General features: G+C 42.9%; 2 protein-coding genes across 4 annotated transcripts in view; one reads left to right on the forward strand and one right to left on the reverse strand.

Annotated features, from left to right (window-relative positions):
• Positions 1–2,444: 2,444 nt before the first annotated feature.
• On the forward strand, positions 2,445–15,748 carry LOC310664129 (5-hydroxytryptamine receptor 5B-like). 2 transcript variants are annotated; one of them, XR_014504789.1, is made up of 3 exons: positions 2,445–3,329; positions 10,400–11,225; positions 15,420–15,748. XR_014504789.1 is itself a non-coding variant. In XM_083412737.1 (2 exons), the coding sequence occupies exons 1-2, from the start codon at positions 2,586–2,588 to the stop codon at positions 10,730–10,732; spliced, it is 1,077 nt and encodes a 358-aa protein (XP_083268863.1). In that variant the 5' UTR covers positions 2,445–2,585; the 3' UTR covers positions 10,733–11,262. The 2 variants fall into 2 exon arrangements, 1 of the variants encoding a protein (XP_083268863.1); XM_083412737.1 differs by lacking the exon at positions 15,420–15,748 and having other exon boundaries at positions 10,400–11,262.
• The window catches only part of CCDC93 (CCC complex scaffolding subunit CCDC93), a 39,791-nt gene continuing 26,097 nt past the window's right edge, over positions 12,761–26,454 (reverse strand). For both annotated transcript variants that reach the window (XM_083409341.1, XM_083409340.1), the window contains 10 exons: positions 26,167–26,240; positions 24,948–25,029; positions 23,558–23,629; positions 22,132–22,203; positions 21,712–21,820; positions 18,899–18,981; positions 16,415–16,452; positions 15,739–15,823; positions 14,001–14,114; positions 12,761–13,083 (listed from right to left, as the gene is read on the reverse strand). In XM_083409341.1, coding sequence (XP_083265467.1) covers positions 13,030–13,083; positions 14,001–14,114; positions 15,739–15,823; positions 16,415–16,452; positions 18,899–18,981; positions 21,712–21,820; positions 22,132–22,203; positions 23,558–23,629; positions 24,948–25,029; positions 26,167–26,240 — 783 coding nt within the window. In that variant the 3' untranslated portion in view covers positions 12,761–13,029. The remainder of the gene's footprint in view (positions 13,084–14,000; positions 14,115–15,738; positions 15,824–16,414; positions 16,453–18,898; positions 18,982–21,711; positions 21,821–22,131; positions 22,204–23,557; positions 23,630–24,947; positions 25,030–26,166; positions 26,241–26,454) is intronic.

A 26,454-nucleotide genomic window follows, 5' to 3' on the forward strand; every position in this document is an offset into this window, starting at 1 on the left:
TAGATTATTGCTTCAGCCACTGCAGAGAAAATGCGAATTCAAACTGTAATTCTCCTGCGCCTAATAAGAGGCAACATTTTGCATAATAGTAATTGCATATGCAATGCGAACAACTTATTTCCTCCCTTCTTTTTCTTAATTGCTTTGTGGAAGAAGTAGGACCCACCTCTCTGTATTTCCCCCTCCTTCCATTTCCATTAAGTGGGCCAATTTGCTTTTCCATTACTTATAATTTATGAAAATCTGGACCTCATCTAGATCTGTCTTCTCTCTCTCTAAATTACAGCCTTGCTCTTGAGATGCTGAAGCCGGTTGCCATAGCAACTGCAGCATGATTATCTATGACGATAAGCGCAACTTTCTCAAAGGACATTAAACAGTTCTTATCGAGAAGAAAATAACAACAGTGTCCTGTGAGATGGCCTCTCGCGTAGAAAACCAATTGGGAGACTGAGGGAGAGGTGACTCTTCCACAGATGCAATTACTTCATCCCACTCACTACAGCTAGTGCTGTTGCTCCTGTCTCAAAAGTCAGCCCTATTAAAACTGTTCTTGCCTTTGTTGTTGCTATCTGTCCCTCTAATAACCAACTCCGGTGGTTGAATGCCAACCAAGTTGGGGTCAAAACGGGGCTACTGAAAAACAAGATGGAGGAATCAGCATCTTGTGAACATGAGGTATGCAGAAGTACAGGACAGCTTTTTTTTAAAAAAAAAAACACACCACACACCACCACCAGAAGCAGGAAACTCTTTCCCCATATAAGTCCTATTGCCTTGCTGTCTTCACAGCTTTTGATGGCAATGGGTTTTACAAGTTTTGCATCACCATGGTGGAACCTCTTCCCGCAAGAAGAAGAAGAAATAAAAGGAAAATAATATCTCTTCATTGTGTGTGTGTGTGTGTGTGTGTGTGAAGCTGCATTGTCTAGCAGGCATTGGGTTGAGAAAAAGAATGCTTCATATGTCTTTGGGGTCTTGCGTTAACATTATGGTGCTAGTTTTGAGAATTATTTCTTTTGTAATGGAACTTTTTCGAAAAGCAGCATAAATATTTAAATGTGAAAAGTGGTGATAGCAGAGTGGCTCTGGCAGTTCAAAAGTGGATTGTTTGGATTATTATGAATTACTAAAAATCAGCTATATTTGTGGAAGTGACTTAACCTAGCCCTGCTTTCACCTATGGTTCTGCCAATGTTGTTGGCCTCCAGTTGTCATTAGCCCTCCATTAGTAGTCATTAGGATGGGTAATGGCCAGGGTAGGTGGGAATTGTAGTTGGATTCTAATGGGTTATTGAATATTGCTTTATTTTATATAAGTTGTTTATTTTAAAGTTATTGTAACTTTTTATATTGGGTCAGATTGTTACTATTAATGCTTGATGTTTTATTATTATTTTTATATGTGTTGGAAGCCACCCAGAATGGCTGGGGCAACCCAGCCAGGTGGGCAGGGTATAAATAAAATTATAAATTTATTTATTTATTTATTTCCCAATGACATTTAAAAGCTCACAGGTTTCCAATTCCTGGATTAAAGACACTCCATGGAGTTCCCACCGTAACAGGTGAAATTACTTCTAATGTTGTTGGCATCTGTCCATCTCAGGAGACAATGGAGGAGTGTGCCTTGGGGAGAGACATGTTTTGTTGCAGCTGGGGCAGATTAAGGCATCCAGTTTTTGTAGATCAGCATGGGATTGCACTGCAAATCTCCCTAGGAAGGAAGGAAGCATAGGTATAGCCAGGATTTATGTAGGGGGCGGGACAGGCTTTATGTTGGAGGCAGAACCTTCAGTTAGTTTAGTATTTTTTTATGGATTTCCTTGATTTATAATCAAGGAAATTTGGTCCCCTGCCTCCCCCCCCCCCCCGGCTATGGACCCAATGGTCAGGTGTCCCTTTACCTTAAACAAGCTATAGCTTAGGGCCCCGAGTGGGGCCCCCAAAACAATTTAAAGAAAAAAAAACCTGGATGTACATTTCCAAAATATGAGATAAAAAACTAATAAAATAAAACCTACATACAACAACAGTGTTTTGTGTTGTGCAGGCTCCTATGATGTAAGTAATGGGCCCCGCCTGCTAGCCTGCTCCCTCAAATATCACTGGTTTGTTCATTTCTATATCAATTACTTTGATCAAATACATGCTTTGTTATGTGCAAATGGCTTTAGATACCTATTAGGTTCATAAATCACCATACAGCATATATTCAACACAAAAAAACCAGCGACAATTTGTTGTTGACAAACTGGACAGCTAGACATATAAAGGGCCCCATTACCTTCAGTAGCTCAGGGCCTCATCAAACCTAAATCAGACCGTGCGCACCCCCGGGGTAGAGAAAGCAAGGCGCGCGCAGCAGCAGCAGCAGCAGCAACAGCACGTGGCGCTGGCAGCGGGAGCGGCCTTTCCGAAGGGGGCGGAGCGAGCAGCTGCTGCGCTTTGCTCGGCTCGGCTGCCGGCCACCTGCCCGCCGGCGGGAGTTTCCCAAGCACTTCGGAGGAGCGAGGTGCGTTGATTGGACCCGCCGCCTCCTCCGCCCGCTCCCTTTTCCCTCAGTTTGGCGCGCCGGGAGCTCTATGCGAGCGGCTGCTCTTCCCGCCAAGCCGGCCATGCCGCTGAACGGCTCCTCCCCAGGCGCCGGAGGAGCCAACCGCACCTCGTCCTCAGACGACGGCGAGCCCCTGTCCCTCTTCCGCCTGCTGGTGCTGAGCCTGCTGGCGCTGCTGACTCTGGCCACGCTGGTATGGAACCTGCTGGTGCTGGCCACCATCGTGCGCGTGAGGGCTTTCCACCGCGCGCCGCACAACCTGGTGGCGTCCACGGCGGCGGCCGACGCGCTGGTGGCGGCGCTGGTGATGCCTCTCAGCCTGGCCAAGGAGCTGTCGGGGGGCGGGCGGCGCTGGCGCCTGGGCCGGGCGCTGTGCCACGCGTGGGTCTGCCTCGACGTGCTCTGCTGCACGGCCAGCATCTGGAGCGTGGCCGCCATCGCCCTCGACCGCTACTGGTCCGTCTCCAGGCACCTGCGCTACACCCCGCGCGCGCGCCGCCGAGCCTCGGGCGCCCTCATCGGCGTGGCGTGGGCGCTGGGCGCGCTCCTGGCGCTGCTGCCGCTGCTGCTCGGCTGGGGAGGCAGCTCGTACAGCGCCGAGCAGCAGCGCTGCCAGGTCAGCCCCGAGCCCGCCTACGCCGTCTTCTCCACCGGGGGCGCTTTCTACCTGCCCCTGGGCGTCGTGCTCTTCGTCTACTGGAAGATCTACAAGGCGGCCAAGTTCCGCGTCGGGGGCAGGAACGCCGTCGGGCCCCTCCCAGAAACGGGGCAGGTAAAGCACCGTCGTGGGGGGGGGGATTGGTGCGCAGGGAGGAGGGGAGTGCGACGTGATATGTGAGGCTGCGTTAGAATCCGGCTCCACCGCAACGCCTCTTTCTGGTCTGTAAGGGGTTGGGCTAGATGACCCGTGGGGTCCCTCCCAAAAGTTGGGAGCGCAGAGAGGGTGGGGGAACGTGATATGCGAGGCTTCGTTGGAATCTGGCTCCCCCGCAACGCCACCCTCGGATCTGTGGAGGGGGGGGGCTAATGACCCTCCAATTCTGCGGGGGAGCAGGGGGTCGCGCGCAGCATACACAGAAGGCCCGATTCTTGGGGTGGTTGAGCAATAGGGCGAACGGTGGGTCGGAGAAGTTTAACAAGCATGAATCTCAATCTGTGTTTCACCAGCAGGCATCCAAACAATTCAAGGTCTGGTTGTTGAACTTGGCCGTTGAGTAGACAGCAGTTGCTGCAAGCCAGGGTTATTTCTAAGCAGCGCAGTTCAGACTTTGGTTTCATAGCTCCGGAATTTCAGATCTTTTCAAAAGCAACTGAGGCTGGGAAGTAGAGGCATTCATTCGCCCTTTGGAAAAGTTGCTTCAAGCAGCCTGAAACTTTTATGCAGCCTTGAATGAAAGCTTCTTTCTTTCTTTCTTTCTTTCGGAATCAAGTTTTGAAACTTGCAAGCTGAAAGATGCAAGCTGGAAATTTGCAGCTGGCTGCAGCTGGAAATTCAGGGGCCACAGTGAAAAGGGGGAGGAAGTGCGTTTATGCAGAGCTTTTGCTTAGCTTCTTAAGTGTGAAGTGTAGGTTTTCTAAGCCTGCTTGGAAGTTCTGCGCTCTGCTGCGGGGAATGTCTACCTCTAATCCCAGGTGTGTGGGGTCTGGAAAAAGTTATTCAGTGTTATTTATGCTCCTGGGTTAGCTCTAACCTTGGGAAGAGTTTCTAGAACAGCTGTAGGGACTTCTGGATGTATTAGAAACAGCAAAAGTGAACATCAGGACAGAAAGGTTCAGCTAGGAATAGCTGGAGGATGAGAGTGGAGTGGCACATCTGAGATGGAAAGTAGATAAATGCAGACATTAGACAGCCAGTGTGACAGGATGAATGGGGAGGTGCAAAATTACACAGCTGGTTTGAAATCTGTTTTCGTCTTATGCGTTGCTTTTTATTTTTTTTATTTTTTTGGTGCTGCCTCAAAAGCTGATGCTCATTGTGTGAAGAAAGAAACCATTGTAAATACAAATATTTGGTGTACAGTGTTTCTAAGGTTTTACAATGCTTTAAGATGAGGCAAATAATAATTTCCACCGTCTTATCCTTTGGCACAACCCAAGTGGAAAAGAGCTAATATTTTTATTTATACACATGCAGCCCAATTATGTACGTGTTTACACAGAAGGAAGCCCACACCATGTTCAATTAAATTGAGTCTGCTGTAGTCTTCATCTGCAATCCTAAACACACTCACAGTGCCACTGAAGGCAGTAGGATTAAATTTATGAGTTTAGGATTATGCTGTTTAGGATTACACTGTTAATCCTCAAGATTCTTTAATAGTGTCTGTCTCCCCTTTCATTTTTTTGATGGGGTGCTTTTTATTATAAACCATCTTGGGACTCATTCTTTGGTAGGAAGGGAATTACAGTGGTACCTTGGATTACGAACTTAATCCGTCCTGGAAGTCCATTCTTAAACCGAAACCATTCTTAAACAGAGGCACACTTTCCCAAATGAGGCCTCCCACCACCGGTGCCCTTCCACTGTTCAGCTTCTGTTCTTAGACTGAGATAAAGTTTGCAAACCAGGACACTACTTCTGGTTTTGCGGAGTTCGTAAACAGGGCTGTTCTTAAACCAAGGTACCACTGTATCAATATCTCTGGCATGCACACATCTCCCCCAGCTCTCTGCGCTGTTTTGGCGTATTACAGAATGGTTTAACTATGTATTGAATTATTCTGTCACACAAGCTTGCTTGTGGCAAAGAGTTTGGAAATGAAGTCTTTCTCTTAGAGTCATCATTTGTCTGCCCATCTATGCATCAGTAGCTACATAACCATATCCACCTGTGTGCATTTCTTAACTCATAGCCACTCGTGAAGATGAATTGCGGGGGAGGTAGAATATGCAGGAATGAACTTTGCATGTCACGTAAAGGAGATAAGAGAGGAGAGTGGGTGGTCAGGCCTGTTTAGTACAGCCTCCTCTTTCCTAGCCAGCCAGGTGCTTCTATAATGCCTACAAAGGGAGCTGACTTGCTGCATGGCTCTTTCGCTGCATTCCCTAAGCGCCTGGTATTCAAAGGCCTACTGCCTCTGAATGAGGAGGTACTATTTAGCTATCATAAGGAATTGCTGCTGACAGAACCGTAGAGTTGCAAGGGTGCAATGCAGAAATCTTTCACCCGATGTGAGGCTTGAACCCATGGCTCTAGGATTAAGAATCTCATGTTCTGCCGACTGAGCTATCCATATTAATATGTACTACCATTTCTCATGCTGGTCACAGTCTCCATACCATTGAAGTCAGCAACAAAAGTTTACATTGTCTGGGCTTGATCTTCAGTGCCTGTCGTTTCAGTTCATAAATGATCCCAGTTGATTTCCCTATAGCTTCCTTGCACGGCTTGATGTGAATGATTGTGACAGATTCCAGCTTTAATTCATTCAAGTGTGTCCAAAATCCATGGCAGCAATTTCCAAGTCGGGGGGGGGGGAGGGGTTAGCCATGTTAGTTGGTTGCAGCAAAAAGAACAATGATACTTGTAGCAAATTAAAGACTAACAAAATGTATCATTGCATGAAGCTTTTGGTAACTATAGTCCACTTCATAAGATGCATGAAGTGTTACATTGAGTTACAGCTATATACATGTACACATGGTAGTTTGTGGGGACAAGAAGATGGAATTGTTTCTTTTCAGGGGACGATGACTGTAAAACTGAGAGGATTTTTATCAGATTCTTTGTTTTGTTTTTTGGCTTACTGGTATAATGATAAAGTTGTTATCAAAAACAGTTTTGGGAAACTCCCGCTGTTAATTACAAAACTCTCATTGCACTTTTCTGCATTACAGTCCCACCACCACATGGGTAGCCCAGAATAATGCTGCATTCATGTGATAACATGGCTGTAGTCCACGAAAGCTTAACCTTCCGATGTTTTTTAAAATTGCATTTCCTATGTTATTGGCTCCATAATTTTCAAGTTTGCAATCGTTTGCTTTTTTTTTGTAGGCAGAGAAAGAACTTTGCTACATACCATTTTTTTGTGATATCAAAAACGAAATTTGTATAATGCTGTGTCTGGAAATAAGATACACAAACACAAGAAAATGTGTGTTTGCACACATACTGAAATTTGAGGGTGCAGTTCTTGGGATTAAGCCCCATTGAAAAGTAGTGAGACATGTTACTAATGTTTTGGTAAGGTGCAACTTGATGTGTGGGACAAAAATCTTCATTTCTTAAGGCAAGTACTTAATAGTACTTGAAAAATAATTTATTCTTATCATATTAAGCAAGGGCGGAGGGAATTGTGGATCGTAAACCCCAAGGGGCCCTTAGATCTTCATCATGTCACCACGTGGGAGGGGAAGGTGCAGCAAAGATAATGGTGCTGCCTTTATTAGATTATTGTATTATCATGGTAAAGTTGTTGCATGTTTTGCAACTTTCAGTTTATCTGAATGTGTGAATTGGCACATGAATATAACAGTTACATTTTGGGGAATGCACATACAAATCTACTTGTTGCAAGCAACAGCAGGTTGCTACTCACATTTATGTCAAAGTAACCTCAGCTGAATTAAATGGGCCTTTCTTCTATGTAAATTTGGATAGAATTACAGCATAAGTCTCTTAGCATCATTGATTAGGAAAGCGCTCCACTACCCCCAGTCCAGTTTCCTTTCTTGATAGGCAAAAGGTCCTTATATACAGTCCCAACCCAAAATGAATTTCTTTATTTTAAGCCTGTCTTTTTATTTCGTGTGCACACCATTGTCTTGAAACCTTTCTTTCGTGCTTGGCTTTACAGTGGAGCAGTTTTAATTATAACTAACAATGCTAGCTACTAGTGCTATTGATGCTTCAAGTGAGCAGAGTGATAGTCACTGCATTCTCTTCCAGTGTAATCAAACTTGCCTGGGCAAGGACTGCGAAGTTGGGTTCTTCATTTTCCTGGTATTCTGATATGATCTATGAAGGAGATTGATTAGTCACAGTCCCGATAGAAATAGGTTATTGACATTCTGCACATTTTTGCAAATATGTTTGTTGGAGTTCTTTATTCACTGTGTCCTTGTTTCAATACTGAAATAAAAAATAAAAGGAACGGACAAGAGATAAGAAACATTGAGCCAATGTTATCTTTTTGGGAAAGGAAGAGGTGTTGTGCAGAGTTAACAAGACTTGGGGTACCTGCAAGCTATCGCTATTTCACAGGAGTGGCTCAAGCACACATAGGAACTTTAGGCTTGCACGTTTTAAACGGATTAAGGAGTTCTATTGCCCTAGTGCAACAAATCCACTTAAAAAATAATAATCCCCAGACTTTCTACTGTTAGGAAAGTGACAGGGAAACACAATGAAAAGTGTTAGATGAACAATTGATTAATGGGGTGGAGTATAAAAAGCCTGCCAGCAAATCAGGAATGCAGGACATATGCTCATTGCAGCAAACAAATCAGAATGAATACTCAATAAAGACAGGATATAATCTAATCTCCTGATTTGTGCAGGCAAATCATGATGAATGCTCAATAAACAGGTTGTCCGGAGGGGTCCCTAATCTTTGCACACAGAAAATCGATTCAGTTTTTTGTTTGTTTGTAACTGTGGCTTCAACCCAATATCTGTTTGGAGGAATTGGGGGGGGGAGGCCCCCTTAAATTTAGTAGGACTTGCACATGCAACAGAATTAGGACATAAAATGGACAATATATTTTGTTTTAATGTAGTCCCACTGCCATCAATGGGGTCACTACAGGTAAGGTTGCTAGCAGGATAAGGTTTGCTAACATTCCTGGCAATTAATCATCTGCAGGGCCAAGCCTTTTATGTTAGGATCAAAGTAGACCACAGTGCTCAGTTCTGGTTGCCAGGACTTTTGATGCAGGTAGAAGCAAATACAAAGGAGAGGAGGCTGCAGAAAAGGGTCCAGGATGACAGGAAACACCTGAAGCAGCAGGAAGGAGAACAAATCAGTGAGGCAGACGATATTTACTGCATGTCCTGGAGGCAGTAAAGTCTGAAGTGAAACTGGCAGGTATGCTCCCAGCCCCACTTACCAATTTCTGTTACTATAGCAATTTCGTTTTTTCCCTGTGCAAGTTCAACAGAGAAGCATTTGCTTGGCTACTAATATAGATCCAGGGGAAAGATCTGCAGTCATTGATTTATTGGTTGAGAATCATGAGAATATCAATGCAGAGGAGCAGGAGGAATAGGCAAATAAATGCCCTTCTATTTCCTAGCATGGGTTTCAGAGTCATGTCTCTCACCTGTAGGGAAAGACCTCACTATCCACCCTGATGACTGATAAGTGACTTTTTGCTCACACTTAGCCTTTCTGGGCTGCTACCCTCCTCTCATACTAAAGAGGTTCAAAACAGCCAGGCCCTTACAGATGGAACCCTGAGTTGTGCAAAGCAACATTAAATGCCTATTAATTTCTCACTTCAGTGATAACGATTATGTTTTGTCCATTCCTTTGTAGTTGGATTACTGAATAAAGCTGAGGACAGACAGAGCATTCTTTAGGCCAGAACAGTCCCAAAAAGAGCTGTACCTCATGTAGGGTCTCTGCTGTTTGTCAGTAAAGCCTCATACAAAGAGTAAGATCCAACGAAAGCTTCTCCTTACTATTCTGCTGCTTCCCCTACATGGGAGCATCTCCAGCTGATTTGGCGGGGCTGAAGTGGGAGAAAGACCAGACGTCCCACTGCATGAGTGGATTTCTGTTGCACAAGCAGGTGGAAATCATTGGATGTCACCCAGAAGTCCTTAATTGGAGCTGGGTTCAGCACCAGAGTTGCTCCTCAATACTGTTCATCAACCAGTATCAGGCAAGTCCTGCAGTGCTGCTGCTGCTGCTGCTGGTGGTTGTGGTTGTTTTAGTTTTCCAGTAATATTTCCCAGCAATATTAGCCATTCAAAGAGCAAACAGATGGGGCCATTCCAGTGTTGTGTGTATGATTCATGTCAGAGGGTACAACGTTTTGAGGCAGACTGGTGTAATTTTTTGGGGGGAGGGGGTCTACAGGGAAGGGTTAATTGATTGAGGAAAACAGTCTTTCTGTTTCTCCTATTGACGTTAGCCTCTGCTAGATCAAACCACCCTGGGCTCTCATGTGATGAAGGTCAGTTCAAAGACATCTAGCAGTGGAAGAACTGGATAGAACCCATTTTGTTCATTGCTATGTTTTATTCCATTAGTTATTGATGCTGCTGTAGTACCCTGTCTGTGGGGTGGGTGGGTGGGTGTGCTTTGGACAGGGGGATACATTTCTATAGGCTAGAGGAGAGAGGGCCAGTTTTCCTTTGGCTCCCCCATCTAGCCAAATGTTGGATCACTATAACGAAAGTGCCAAACAGTATGACTAGGATAAAAAAAACCCCATTTATATGCAGATGTTCACCTGGGGACATTGCCATTTTTGCTTTCCTTGTGCTGCGTCAGATGTTACTTTGCACTGCTTGAGAGCAAGGGGAATAGGTTTAGGGCAGAATGGCTTTGAAAGGCATAAATCCATGCACAAGACCTCACCAGCCTTTGGATTCTGACTTATTTGAGGTAGTGACTTATTTGAGCAGTAGTTTGTGCTGTATGTTGCAGGAGTGAATAATGGGGCAACGTAGTTCTGTCCTGATCTGTGTTTTTATTGCCTCCCTCCACCCCAGCAGAAGTCTTGCAACACACACACACACACACACACACACACAGGTTGAAGTCTAGATTTTGTGCTTGGACACAGCTGGTCTGTCATTTGAAAAGCAGTGAAGGGGTGTGTGTGTGTGTAGAAATCCTTTACTTAAACAAAACTGTCTTGGTAATAATTCCTGTTTGCTTTTATGTCAAGGTGAAAGAAGCTTCTCATCAGCCGCAGATGGTGTTTACAGCTCGTCATGCGACTGTCACTTTCCAGACAGATGGAGAAACATGGAGAGAACAGAAAGAGAAGAAAGCGGCTATGATGGTTGGCATTTTAATTGGTGTGTTTGTACTTTGCTGGATTCCCTTCTTTGTCACAGAACTAATAAGCCCCCTCTGCTCCTGCACCATAGCACCAGTCTGGAAAAGCATCTTCCTCTGGCTTGGTTACTCCAACTCCTTCTTCAACCCTCTGATTTATACAGCTTTTAACAAAAACTACAACAATGCATTCAAGAACCTTTTTGTGAGGCAGAGGTAAAAAGAGCAATGGGGGGGGGGGGGCATGGCTGCCAGACCTATTGGATTGTACTAAGCTCATTTATGCAAATTTTGTTTGCTAGGTAATTCCGTTTGCATATTTCGCTTGACTGTGGGAATTAAGCAATAAGAACGGGTGATATATCAGAAACATAGCCCATTACACACCCTCCATTGTAATGCAGCCCAGTTTTCTAGAGATGAAATCTCTAACCATTGCGAAAGTCCTCCTGCCCAGTTGGCTACAGCTCCCTATATGAAAGGCAGCAAATAATTTCAAGAACCCCACTCCGATCACAATTAAGCCTGTGCAACAAGCTGTCCTGTGTTGCCTTGTAAAGGCTAGACCATATTTTTAAAGTTGTTCTGCTCATTTGCCAATGGCCAGTTTTAGTGTCATCAAATAACTATGAAACATTTATGGCGGGCGTAGTAAGGCACCAAAAACAAGAATTCCAAGAGTTACAAGGCACTACAATACACAGAGCCTGAAGGTAAGTAAAGGGTCAGCAACAAATAAAACCCCTAACAATATTTGTTTGCTTTAGTAATTCTTCAGATATGAATCAGGATAAAGATCATTGACTGCTAAGATACAAGAATCATTGAACTTGGGTGGCTGAACTTTTAAAACTTTAATTGCAGCAAAACTGAGCAAAAACAATCATGTGAAATGACACAAGGAAGTGTTGGGTTAAGTAGAGGATGGAGGCAATTTTCTGAAGACTACAGCAGGGGAGCATTGAAACTAAATTCCCAGATCACAAGTCCATTCAAATCAGTTGTTTTGAAGGAAATATTGATATGTGGAAACTTTCCTTCAGTAGCTGCAAATGACCCTATTAACTGGACTGGATTTGCCTACATGTAGCCAGCATGTGTTTTATGTCTTAGCCCTGTTACCATAGTGCTAAATGCATTTTATGGGGAAAATCATGACTCTGAGCATTGAATGGTAACTGGGGAGGACAGCGTATTGCTCTGCAAAGAGCAGAAAACATATTGCATCAACTGGTTGCAATCTTTTCTTGCAGCATCACACATATGTTTTACTATGCTGGGATAAATGTGGTAAAGCTCTTTTACTCAGCTGCATGTTCAGCTATTACCTCAGTTTTAAGATCAATGCAAAGTTGGCATCAGGCTCTTTAAAACGAGTCTGATAGCTTGGTCAGTATAAAATAACTTAATTGTCAAATATATTTTAAACAACAGCATGCAATATATACTTTGGTGACATCAATGCAGACCGAATTCTCAATCTTTAAACTATTGCTTAGAGGTTTTAGGCTACCTCAAGATCCTAATCTCTCCAGGAGCAGAGACTAGGAGGTTTTTGTTTTGTTTGTTTTAAATCAATTTATTGGTACAGGAGGAAACATCTGCATCAGCTTGGTTTGAAAACTATGCCTATATCAAGTCCCCCCACAATTACCTGCTGCAGACTCTCAATACCCACACACATTAAGCTGCTTGTTGGTCAGACAACCCTTCAAAAAGGCATATTACGCAATGTAGGGGACTGCAGGCAGGTGTGTCCCTATCGTATGAAGAATACAAGAAAACACAGATCTATTGTGTGACTAGAAGTGCTGTCTGCTTGTTCAGAGGGAACGTCTGATTCCCCTGCTTGTATTGTTTGGTACCCCACATACACCACCAACCCATTGCAAAAGGAGCCCTACTGCCAACTTTGGAAGCAGGGGCGCTTGGATTCAGTTAAAGCATTTGCACTTTTTTCAGCCCATTTACCTCTGCAGTCTGGGACCCCTTTCAGTCTTCAGCTAGCACACGTGTTGTTTCTAGATGAACTCAGGATTTAGAAAATCCTGAAAGAGAGATCAAGTTCTGTCATTTGTGCTGAAGGTTTCTATGCTTTGGGCAGAATTTCAGATGTCAATGTTGTAGCTTGTCAGAGAAATGGGCAAAACATCAATATCTGCATGCATCCCTGTTAGTGAAGAAGTTTTTTTTATCATGAATAGAAGAAGAAAAAAAGCTTAGAAAGCAAGTTAGTCAGCCAAACAAATTTGGAGCTTTTGATTTATACATATTTATTGTTTAACACATAATATATGTTTTCTAGTGCACATGAAATGTTAACTAGTGCAAAGGTAAATCATTTACAAAACAGTGTCACTTTACTTTATATGTGTGTGCATATATAAAAAGACAATCAAATAATATTTCTGAACTGCTATACTGCATTAAATCTCAAAAAGGAATACATCTAGTCATTGGGCTGGATCAGAACGAAAATGAATTCAATCATATAAATGAATTGCTGTCTGAAGTTCTTCAAGAACACTTGTCTTTCAGCTTGGATAAAAGCATTTCATTTTTGCGGCATTCCTGTTGATAAACAAAGAGATGGAAGATTTAAAATATTAAACAAGACATGTCAGTTAAATGATGGTACTAACAGTGCAAACCTGCATGGCTACAAAGAAGCAAGGGTAATTAAATTCAATGGGTCTTATTTCCAACTAAACATATAGGATTACAGCCCAAATCAGCTGTCTGTCTTTTAACACATGCTGTAGGTAATACGGAAGGCAAGGCAGGTGGAATTTACTGTTAAAGTGAAAAGGTGCTAGATGTGATTGGTCCGTATGAATTATGCTGGAAAATAAGAATATCTGAAAGAAGAGGAGTTTGGATTTGATATCCCGCCTTTCACTCCCTTTAAGGAGTCTCAAAGAGGCTAACATTCTCCTTTCCCTTCCTCCCCCACAACAAACACTCTGTGAGGTGAGTGGGGCTGAGAGACTTCAAAGAAGTGTGACTGGCCCAAGGTCACCCAGCAGCTGCATGTGGAGGAGCGGGGACGCGAACCCGGTTCCCCAGATTAGGAGTCTACCGCTCTTAACCACTACACCACACTGGAAAAAACCAGACTAATGCATCTGATTGTTCTTAGCCTTCTGCTACCAACTATATTACCTAGAATCATTCGCACCAGCCCTTCTGAACCTCATGCCCTCTGTGTTTAGGACTAACTCTTCAGCCCTATGGCTAACATAGATTATGTGAGTTGTAGCACCAAACATCTGCAGGGTATCAGGTTGTGAACAGCTAATCTGCATTCTGCCCACAAACTTACAGCGCTAGATGATTGGGGGGTGGAGACGGGACACTGTGGCATCACAAAGTAGTGCTGAATCAGTGTGTGTGTTATTAAGCCACCACGTCATGGTCAGAGCTTTTGAGACAAAGTATCTCTGCGTGCGTGTTCTCTCTCTCCCCCCAACCACCACTGTCCCATTTACCTCTTTAAATTCTTTGACCGTTTTGAAGTAGAGTCTTTGTTTCTCCAGTAACTCCAGATATTCATCATTGAGCTGGTCCCTTCTCATTTTGTTTTCTTGCTTCTTCTTTTCCATCTGTTGGTAACAAGGGGAAAGTATTATGGTACCTTGCAACACGGAAGACCAAAAACTAAATCCTCCAGCATTTTTTCCCCTCCTCTCTTGAAAAAACAAAACACCAGATAAACAACAAGTGCTCCCTGCATCTGTTCCAACAATAGAAACATTTGGTAGTGTACAACTAGGAAAGAGCAGAAATATAGCAAAGGATTAAAAAGTGAAATCACTATGAAACCTTCATTGCCACAAGTCTTGTGGTGAAGGTTTTCCAACACCCCTTTGCTTAAAATCTCAAAAGTAAGGTAACTCATGAGGCCCCACCTTCATGGTCTGCATTCATAAATGAAAATCAAGTCCAAGTGAATTTTTGCCTTTCTGCTCATGGGATGTTTCTTTCCTACACTATCTTGTTCAATGATACCTGTATTGTGGTTTCAACAGTTGTACTGACTCCCTACTGGACAACCCACTGTATATGGCCCACACTGGTGCTTTGTGCTAGAAATGCTTATCTCACCCCAATGGATGAGTTTAAAAAATGGCAAGCAAGAAGGAAAAACCTTCCACTTTGTTGAGTGAGAGTGGATGTAGCAAAGAAGCTTGTTGGGTTTTTTTGTTTAAGGTTCAGCATTTTCCACAGGAGAACATCTACAGGGGGTCCTTTCAATGCTGAGATAGCAAGAAGATTACTGTGCCATCCACTAGAGAAACTTTATAAGCCTGACTGATTAATTTAAATCCAAGTTTTATCTTTAGTCAGAGATGTTCTGTGCTCTGATAAATAATGAACTGCCTTTGCCAGAGTCAAGTCTATTATCAAGTGCAGAAGTACTGCCTACCCTAAATAATAGTGGCTTTCCTACACCTGAGGTTATCCCTTGTTCTATTCAGCACATCTTAGTTACAAATCATTAAATCTAAAAACTGAGAATGGCCATTTATTTGAAGGAAGGATCTCTGTGAATGAAAGAAAAAGGGGTACAGTAGTACCTCGCAAGACGAATGCCTCTCAAGACGAAAAACCCGCAAGACGAAAGAGTTTTTCGTTTTCTGAGTTGCTTCGCAAGACGGATTTCCCTATGGGCTTGCTTCGCAAGACGAAAACATCTTGCACCTTTTTTTTAAAACTGCCAATGCATTCCTATGGGAAGCCGTCAATACACAGCGGTGCTTCGCAAGACGAAAAAATTCACAAGACGAAAAAACTCGCAGAACGAATTAATTTCGTCTTGCGAGGCACCACTGTAATTTAAAGAATATTGCAAGGGAATTTTGGCAGATATGTGATCTGGGATAAAAACTGTGCATGTGTTTTAACAGGTGAAGGCTGCATGATGGAGGAACACAACACACACTTGATTATGTTCCAAGGCATTTGCTTTCAGGACCAAGTCTATGAATCCAAATCATTTCCATTGTGCTTGGTATAGAGATGCATCTTCAACCTCTGGGTTCTATTTCAATTGCTAGAATGTTGCAGTATGCTCACAGGGTAATAATGAGCATAATGTAGCAGCGCAGGAATGAACGCATATTCCAGATGTTCTGTAGGTTTGTATTTCATTGCACAAATCCTAAAGGTTATATTGAGGTCTACGAAGAAACACCACCAAAACTTATGTGAAAATAATAAACCAACCTTCATTCGATTCTGTTTAATTCCTTCTACGATTTGTTCCATTTGCCGCAGAAACTGGTCTCGAGCACCAGAAGAAGCCATGGCTCTGAAATGAGAATGGGGTACACATGGGCATTAGACAAGGGCATTACACGAGGGCATTAGACAAAGGAGAATGGGTGCTAAAGTCACTTGTGGAAAGAGTGAGAGTCCATGCATATGTCTGCAGCCTAAATTGTAAATCATGGAAGTAAAACTTTGCTTGCAGTTGACAGAAAAGACAAACTTGGCCTCTTTGGATTCCAGTGATGCTTATTCAAGTCCCACTGATTTCTACAGAATTCTTAGGGCTAGCCTATTATAGTGTGCCTTTGTCTGACCAAAGAAATAATAATAATGTAGGACTGTTTTCTATATTTCCGCTTGAAAAACAAGAAGCAGCATACTGTCATAGTTTCAGAGAAAAGGCACTGAAACAAGTATTACATGAACCATTTAGGAGCATAATGTGACATGCATAATTTCTTGAATGGGATACATGACTTTAATTTTTTTCTTAAGACCATTGAAACTTCTGGAAAGATTATAAAGGCATGTGGCTGTTTCTTTAAATCAAGGGCTGGTCATTGTAAGGGAGGTGAAATGGCCAAGCTGTGTTAGTAAAGGCCGTACCCACAAAAAAGAAAGGACTACTTACTGCTGGAAGTTGTCATGAATTGAATTCAACAAGTTAACCTGGGAAAGACAAACACAAGGATGCATTTTTATGCAAAGTTTTCCATGTAAAAAAGCAAATGCCTTTTAAGCAATAGGGCTGGTTCAGAAAATGATACGGCTTGGCTAATGCATGATCATACAGATTTTGCTGCACTAAATTACTTGATTTGCAGTTTAATGTGCGTGAACCAACTCGTTCAAAAACATTGTATCTGAGGCCTCACTGGGTTACCACAAATTTCTTATTGTATTCACACATACTTTCAGACATGAAGTAATGAACATGCATTTAATGAACCAGTAATATGTTACCCTAAGAACAGTACTTGAAATACAACAGTGTGAGGGTATTCAGAGCATTACACACAAACATGTGTAGATGACTGCAGACAAATTGTGTACCTATTAACTTTTATCTTTTCAGGCGCATATAGTCAATGTTTTGTGCTCCTCACAGCTAGCATATGTGTTCAAATAAATATTGGGCTGCTGCTATCCTATTTATCAAAACATTATCAAAGCCATCTCATAAGAAATTGAAGTACCATGTACAAAGGGATATGCAACCAGAGAGTTACAAAACCCCAGTGAATTCTGGGCAGCAATGACTGTACTCTTGATTTTGTGTTTTGCCACACACCCCCATGGCATCCGCTATTCGAAAAAGGGTGACAACCCTGGACTAAGCTGTAGACAAAAATTCTCCTTGCCTCACAGAGTGTTATTGCACATTTTTTTGCTCCGCTAGCATTTTTCTTGCCTTGCATTAGCTGCTGGAAAGAACACAATCGGTTTCCTATTTACGTGGCACAACAATGCAAACCACAGCAGGTCCTCAAAGAAACCATGGGTCTCCCCCTCCACCCCACCCCTTTATAAATAACACTTGACACGAGACAACACATTGCCAAATTCAACAGGGCAATCAATCACATGCTTCACTTTATTCAAAGCAAAACCCTGGAGAACTGCTGCCTGTCAGAAGAATCAAAATCAGGATAGATGGACCAATTGTCTCAAGTCAGTTTGAAGGAAGGTTCATAATGTATTGACCTCTTTTAAGCAAAAGCCTTGAAGCAGTTGCATTCTGACACGATTACCTGAGGAGGCCCGCATTAGAATCCACTGCTTGATTTAATCCATGCACTTCAGACCAGCCCCCTATAATCAATCTCTGTGACCTCCATCCCCACCGAATTCTCCTCAGCACATCCCATACCATTAATTAGGATCTGCTGGCCTTTTTGGAGGGCTGAAGCAGGAGATGGGGAAATCCTCTTTGGCTAGGAGAATCTCATTCAGGAGTCAACCTGGGTTATTTATGTATTTATTTGACAAGATTTATGTACACCACTTAACAAAAAAAAATTGTAAGTGGGTTACAGGAATATGGATTCCTTGTCCTGCATTCACACAAAAGCACACATATTCTTCCAATTCACTTGTTTTTCTCCATGTTTGCTTTAGCCTTTGAAGACCACAACTTTTTGCATAATCAGGCATCAATAAGCAAATTTAGCAGAATCTAGCTGGCCCACAATTCCATGACATCTCAATTCAACATTGGGAACAGAGGAAGCTGCCTTAGAGTCAGACTATGACAGTCAGACAATTGGTCTATCCAGCTCAGTATGGTCACCAACTGGCAGGGGGCTCTCTAGGACTGTAGGCAGGGTTTTCTCTCTGCCCTTCCTGGTGATGTTGGGAGGGACTGAACTGCTGCATTCTGTGATCTTCTGCATGCAGAGCACATGCTCGATACCACTGAGCTCTTGATACACAGTCAGGCAGTATTTATCAATTTAACACTTAGCATTTTAAAAGACGACTTTTAAAATAACTACATTCTCAGCACTGTCATAATCACGTCAAGGAAAGGAAAAGATAATGAATATTTTAACTGCACATCGGTTATAGAAATAATGCCTCTCATTAAGAGGCATCTCTGAATTTATGTCTGGTTTCGCTCTCATCAGTGGAGGGTGAGAGTAATATAATTACACCTTGCCATTTAACTTTTTGGCAAGAACTCCTATGTGGAGGAGACAGAGGAGACATTCTACCCACACTGAGTTACATTAGAACTAATTAACGCTATGTGGCACACAAAAGGATTGTGCAATTCTTAAAAAATAATAATCCTGTGAAGTGATGTCTCCCACTAATGATTTTCCCCCACTAAGAACCTGCTGCCCTCCAGATGTTGTTGGACTCCAATTCCCATCAACCCCAGCCATCATGGCTAGTGGTCAGGGGAGATGGGACCTGTAGTCCAGCAACATCAAGGAGCGCCATGAGTTCCCCATCCACTCCTGCCTTAAGGAAAACCCTTTTACAGAACAGACAGGAAAAACCAAACAGGAACCCAAATATATTCCCCATAGTTCCCCTTACTGCAAAAATAACGGCTTATACTGCGGGTGGGGCTTTGTGGTCAGCTAGAACATCTGATCAAGCAGCTTACCTCTTTTTCCAAATACACCTTCTTATCATCCAGTGTGTTGTAGAGGGTAAAGAACTGCTTCGTTTCTTTGTGTGTTGCCGAAACTGCAAATGAAGGGAAGATTCTTATAGCATGATCCCAGACATGCCTTCTTAAGTAAGTACAAGAGAGTCCAGTAAGACTTACTCTGGTTAAGTGAGTATACGGTTGCAACCTTAGGCTGCACTCCTAAACACAAGCTTCTGGAGAAGAAGTCCCAGTGTCACCTGCACTCAAAATTGGGTGACTGAGAAAGCTGCCTTTCATGATAATTTTTAACTTAAATAAGTTAACAGTGCACAACATGAAAGGTGTACAACGTTAAAGGTTAAAAGGTGAACCTGCTGTCATATGTAAGGCTGGTTCTCCACCTATTAAGGAGCAGAATCTCTCCATGGCTCCTATTAGCTCTGTAGGAAGAAATGTAAAGGCCTGAAAGCTAACAGAAGGATAAGATGACTTTAATTTATGCACAGTATCTTTCTCACACCCCTCCCTACACACCATACTTCCCTTCCTGTAAAACCACCCCCAAAACCCAGGGGACCTTTTGAGCTGGCATTTCATGGAAAAAACAACTGTCTCAAACATCCTCCAAGGGTAGGGAAACCCTTTAGGACTCCTCCATGAGCCTATTTGGATCCCAGCCAAAACCTGGAAACACAATTTTGCAAACATTCTTTTCAACTTTTCAACATTGTCACAGAAATCCAAGGAGGGAAAGAACACACTCCCAAGTACTCAGCCAACCTATAAAAGGCTGGCAATATATCTTAACATAAAACCAACATTCTGTGAATTGTAGCTCACATAAATTTATTGGGAGTGACAGTATTTCAGCTTGTAAAGCAAAAAGGGTTATTCTAAATGATTTGCAATGCTCATTTAGCATAGATCAGGCAGGCAAAAGGTAGAATTCTCCTAAATCATCAATTCACTACATTAAGTGTGGCTGGGACAGTGATACAACGATGGTTCCGGTCTAAGGAGAGGTAATGTACTTTCTGACACAGAACACTCTTTATAGCCATTAATGGTACTGAATAGCCTGAAGAGGCAGAGCGGTAAAACCCATATATTATTTTGCTTTGGCTGCTGATAAAGCTTCAGTGCGCGTGCATGTATGTGCACCCCCCCAACAGATGTTTTGGAGGAAAGCCAATGAGAAATGACATTGCAGATGAGTACCCTATTCCGGGAAAAATTCAGAAGTATAATAAGCAGCCATGGAAACCACTTGTTCAATATAAAAGATCACATTGCTAATTTTGATGAGCACAAATTTGACATCCCTGTAACTATAAGAACTAGACATTTGTTTTTACAGAGACAATTAAAAACCCCTCCTCACCATGGTTTGAGCAATTTTGGGGGTAGGTGGGTGGGATACAACAATTACAACATGTACCATATGGCGAGAAGTTGCCCACCTCTGGGAGTTAAGAAATTCAAGTCCTTGAATTATTTAGAGTCAAAGTGTCAAATGCCCATGTGGGCTTGCTTACCAGTGCATCCCCCTAACCTTAACCTATCTCCCCAAAGAGGGTGCAGCAGGTAGACATTTCCTGCCCTGCAGATTTCACCTAGTGTAAAGGAACAGTTTCCCCATGATCTCTGGAAATGGCAGACAGCCAGGCATAGAGGATCCAGAGCAGAGGGAGGTATGTGGAAGGGAGGTGTGTGGAAAAACTAAGTGAACAACTGGGGCAGACAGAAAATGAGGGCCAAGGACAATAGGAGGGGTTTACCTCTGGGTACCAGAAAACAACAGGTTCCTATGGAACGCAGTACCTCTGATTTTCTTCTTCTGTCACCTTTGTCTTTTCCCCCTCGTTTTTTTGGACAGCCCACCCCATCTCTCCAAGAACAAAGAATTTCACCAGAGGACGAGCATTTGGGAAACAAGCAGGCTTTCGTTGGTGGACTCGTAATCTGGTGAACCGGGTTCGCGTCCCCGCTCCTCCACATGCATCTGCTGGGTGAACTTGGGCTACTCACACTTCTCTGAAGTATCTCAGCCTCACTCATCTCACAGAGTATTAGTTGTGGGGGAGGAAGGGAAAGGAGATTGTGAGCTGCTTTGAGACTCCTTAGGGTAGTGATAAAGCGGGATATCAAATCCAAACTCCTCCTCCTCCTCTTCTTCCTTAGGCTTACTTAAACCCCTAGCCAGTGCTCCATGAGCAGAAGAGCTGTTGCTGCTGAAGGGGTTTCCACTGAAGTAGTCAGCCACTAACAAGCAGATGAAGACTAGTTTGCAGCAACTGAGTTACAAGTGCATTGGGATCATGGGCCTGGAGAAGGCTTCCTCACCTTGCACTGCATGCGTATGTATGAGCGTGCAGCTATTTGTGTGCATGCACACGCCCCACACACGTTGTTTCTGAAGTGGAAGAACAGCAGGGATTGGAAACAAATATGAATGCTGCACATCACACATATTAACTGGTGTATTAGTGGGGAGGGCAGCCCTGACGTACCCATTGCATGTAGTGGGTTGGTTGTTGCTATTGTTTTCCCCCCTGCCTAGTGTCATAAGGAACAGTGTCTTAATATATAGACTGTAGAACTAAGTGGCAGAACATTCAAGAACCTACCCCCAAAGCGCCAAATCTTTGGCCCTGAGGGCATTTTAAAATCCATGTTTTGGAAAAAACCCTGCTTGTCTGCGAAGGCATACGATGTGAATGTCAAACAGCCAGTGATACAACAACATTAAACAAGAAGTGGTTGCCATGCTCCATAGGTTTATAGTGCTTAGCTGTGAGGAATGCATTTCTGCCTGATATACGTACCCTGCCCATAAAGTTCAATAAATCTTTTCTGGTACTGTGTTAACTCAGCTCTGCTGGGAACCTCATCAATCTTGCGTTGTAAAATGGCTATTTCTCTGTTTCGTCGGGCCTGAGGGGAGTTGAAAACAATATACAAAACAAAAACTGTGACTAGGTTTCTAAAAAACAAACTGACATTTAGAAACAACCTGATAACGGAATCAATTGCTGCCATGCGGACCCCCTGCCTCTTGGCTCCACTGCGAAAGGTGATGTTTTCCAAATAATTACCCCCAAACTGGTATTTCCAACTTTTAAAACATCCATTACAGAAGAATCCGGGAGTCTCGCGTGAACCAGAAATTTACATTGCGCAGGACAGGAAGACATTTAGCAAATACATCTGCCAACCCAGCCAGACTTACGGTTTGGAAAACTCACCAGAAGCAGTCTGATCTTTTGCAGCTTCTCTCTCTCGGTTTTGTACTGCTGGTCTATAATTTTAGCGGGTTCCTAACATTGGAGACATAAAATAAAACTGATTTCCAGCTGACCAAATTCAGTCGAGACTATGATGACAAAGGGTCACTTATTCATACTGGGCCCAGGGTTTATACTGGTTCTGCACCAAAGTTAAAAACATACCGAGGGGAAGGGGTTCAAGAAAGCTATGTTCTGCCACATTTTACTGGATCCAACCAAACATGTTAACTTGTGCAACTACATATATAGCGTATTCACCTAAAAGCAAGCTGCCCAGAGAAGCAGAAGAATATTCCCCATCACGAGTCCATCCTGGGTAAAGTTGAATCTGTTCGGGCTCAGCTTGTTGTACAGCTGTTAAAAACGCACACTAGCAGGTGGAAGGACAGTAGGGTTTGGGGAAGCACACCAGTCAGAGTATCAGAAGACTATTCAACATAGTCCTCCTTGTGGAGAATAAAATCCTGGGTAAGCTATCCTGGAGTTCTGATTTGCTCCAGGAAAGCTCAAAGTATCTTTTTGTTCATTATTTGGACATTCAGTAATGAGCTGCAAGTTTACAGATGGCTTGCTTTTTCCTGTTTAACACTAACCCCAGTTTGCCATAGCATCCGAATCGGCAGACCATGGTTAAGGCTTGTCCTCCAAACCAGAAATTAGAAGCCAGGGTCTGAAGTGGGTTTTTCTTGGAGTGCAAGAACTCTGCAGTTTGATTTGGACACTACAACCAACTATGATTAGTGCAAAACAAAAGAGAAGTTTTCTGGAAGAGAGGATGGACTGCAAGGTTTCAAGCATCATCTGAATTGAGCAATCTTCTTGAAGGTGGAGTCCAAGCTCAAGCCTCATGTACTTTCAAATTGGGCAACAATTTAGAGGTCCTCTAATGGAAAACACCTGCATGCCACATCCATTGTTAAATGTCTGCCATGTGTCCTGATGTTTGTTTTATTAAAATACACAGGCAAACAGAATCAGATTTGCTATTCAGTGTACATAAAGGAACAAACTACCCCCCTCCAAAAAATACACACACTTTTGGGAACTGACTGTGTCCCAGTGTTCCAAGTCCCAATTCTTGTGTATAAGAAATTGCCTTTGATAAGAAAGACATGAGTTCAAATATATAAAGTTTTGTTAAAGTGAAATGAAGTGTTCATTTTAAGTAACCAGAGAAAGTGAATCACATCAAAAGACACACACACACACGTTGGCACCTTTAATTAACAGACTGGCAAAACAAAAAATTCAGGCAGCATTCCAAATGAGGGCAAACACTTCTAAATGGAGCAAAGGGACCGCAAGCATTTTAAAATTCTTAAAAAATATACATGGGAAGAAGATTCCAAAGCTCAGTAAGAATGCTTAAATATTTTCTGTTTACCTTCTCTTCTCCATTTTCAGCTGCTTCTGTTTTCAAACTTTCAATGTTTTGCTGGAGGCGTGCCATCTCTTCCTAGAACAGCAAGAAAATAATAATTGTTTCTTTTCATTAGCAATCAACGTGTGCTCTTTATGGAAACAGAAGTCAGAGACAGTGTTTTCTTTTCGTAAAATATGCATCAGAAAGAGCCCAAAAACGTATAGACATTCTGTGCTTAGGGCTCCAGAGGAGGTGAATGTTCTTCATTATGTAAAGTAGCACACTCTATTGTCAAGGGGGTGGGGGAGAGAGAGGGGAAAACACACAGTCTGACTCTTATGCAAATGAACCCAAGTCAGAAGGGCAAGGGAATAAGTTCGAGTTTTTTTAAAAAATCAAAATACAAGCACCACCATGACTACAGCATCTTGCACAAGCCCTACTGTCCCTAACCATTTCGAAAGCGCTTTTGCAGAAGCAACACTGAGCACACTGCATCCCATAATGAAAATAGCCACCCCAAAATATTAAGTTACAGGGTTTAAAATTCAATTTGTATTCTTGCCCCGTTCCATTTCTTTCCTCCTTTCTCATACAATTTACACATTTTATAACTCCTGATATTGAGCACTTTTTCAAGGTACCTCGCAACAACCACTGATTATGGTTTCAGTCCAATTCATACATTACCTTGGCACCTAGGTGGTGGGAGCTCCACACGGCAATCTTAACAGATGTCAGTGTTAAGACACTGCAATGTTAAGACACTGCACACGTCCACCTGGGAACTGTGGAATGGGAACCAGCCAGGTGACCAAGGCAAATGGCATTTTTTTTTTTTTAAAAAAAGATTATATTCTGCTTTACTACAAGGTACCCAACAGCGGCTTAGCTAGACATCTGGGGCATCACATGTGCCCTGCACCTGGGGGCGGGGTGAGCTGGGGCCTCAGCTGTAGGGCAGCTGAGCCTGAGGGGGAGGCAGTGGGCAGATGCCAGCCCCACCCTGCTGTTTCGGGCAGCAGGGAGCCTGCAGGCACCCGAGCCACTGCGTCACTCCCAGGAGACATGTGGCTCAGGTGCACTGTAGGCCACGCCCCGTGGTAAGTGTGGGCTCCCCTCCCATGATGTGGTGTTTAGTGCGTTGTCGTGGTGTTTAGTGCGTCCCCCACTACACCTCTGGTCCTCATGTTGACACGGAGCCCCTAACCACATGGAAGTAGTTTTTCCAGTTACTGCGTTGCAAAAGCATTCCTAAGCAACAGGAATTAGTAAACATGGTCCATACATGTATTCTGCTGCATATACAAAGAAGCACAGGAGTACATCTGGATTATGGATCCTCAATCTGGATCCTTAAAAAGAATTGTGTGCAGGCACTGACTTGGAATGAAGCATCTAAAGAACTTACTCTGCAATGTGCTCTAAATTCTTGCTCTTGGCTTTTGAGGTTCTCATTCATTGCCACCAGTGCCCGAAGCTTCTGCAATACACTAAATTAAAACAACAACACATTATTTATTCTCGAGCATTTAGAGTCATTTATTCTAAGAAAAATGAAGCATTGGGGAATGGGGAAAAAAATATCTTAAAGAAGCAATTTAGGGCAGCAACAGAGCTGAATAAAACAGAAAGGTAGAATCTCACAGAAGAAACGTTCTCCTATATTGCTGCTCACAGTTTGGATGACTCCATTATCAATCGAGTGCACCTGTTTCTCATGGGTTAATTTTGAAGGAAAAAAGAGAGACCGGCAAATCTTAGGGTCTTCCAGTTTGAATATATACCATTTTCATGGAAGGATACAATGGACAGGATTCAATCAAACTTAAACATTTCTTAATACCCACTGATTTAAAAGGCAGAAACATTTTTATACTGCTCATCATAATGAAAAATTCCAGCTCATTACAGAATCTACATAAAAGCCAGTACATTAAAACAATAAAACACACAGATGGATTTCAGTGCTGCACTAAGGAGATCGTTCTGTCGGTGCAAGCACTGCTGCTTGCTCTCCCTTCCAGTACACTGCTGGGAGTAAGGCCTATTGAACCTAATGAGGCTTACTTCCAAGTAGACCTGCACAGGACTGTGCTGCTAAGTCTCCCAGCTGGAAGAAAATATGCTGACTTTCCTTAATAGGGTTATTTTAAGGCTCAGTGAGCAAACAGTAATTCTTAAAATAACCTTTTTTGATGCTGGGTGTTTTTGAACATTCAAGAAGTGCCAGATGTTTTTCCCAGCCCCTAATCCTTGCAAATCAATGCAAGTCTTAATTTGAAAATGATGTTTAACCATCATTTTGCAGTGACTGCACCATGTCAAGAATTAACGTGAGACTTCAACCAGCCCTGACTGTTGGTTGGGCTGATCAGAGTTGTAGCCAAAACCATACAGGGTCACCAAGCTGAGGAAGGCTGACAGAGTTTCCAGCATAAAGAACATTCTGCCATGAAAGGAAACATTTGGACTAGAATGTGTGTGTATGTGCGTGCGCGCGCGCACACACACACACAATATAAACTATAGATACAAAAACCCCACCACCACTAACAGGGACTACTGCTGAATTAACACAATTCATTGCAAAGGGGACAGGGAAGGCTGGAGAGGAACTAGACACATACTTTGAATCTGCTTGGGATTCCACTGTTTCTAAGGCTGCCAGCTCCTTGTCCAATTTTTCACTGTGATTCTTAACCTAAAGGATTGGAATTAATAACACATGGTGTGAAAATGTAATAAAAACCAATTTAACCCAAAAACAAAGCTTTAAGCAAAGCTCTCTAAGAATGAAAGGGTTCTATTTAAAACTCTGGCAAGCTCTACCTATTTTTTCCTCAAATAGCATGACCAGTTGTTCTCATAAAGGCACCAGGAGTAGCTCACAGGGCCCTTGGCCGTCACAACTGGAT

The sequence above is a fragment of the Podarcis tiliguerta genome (genome assembly GCF_965153285.1).
Source record: "Podarcis tiliguerta genome assembly, chromosome: 1".
In the NCBI taxonomy this organism is placed as follows: Eukaryota; Metazoa; Chordata; class Lepidosauria; order Squamata; family Lacertidae; genus Podarcis; species Podarcis tiliguerta.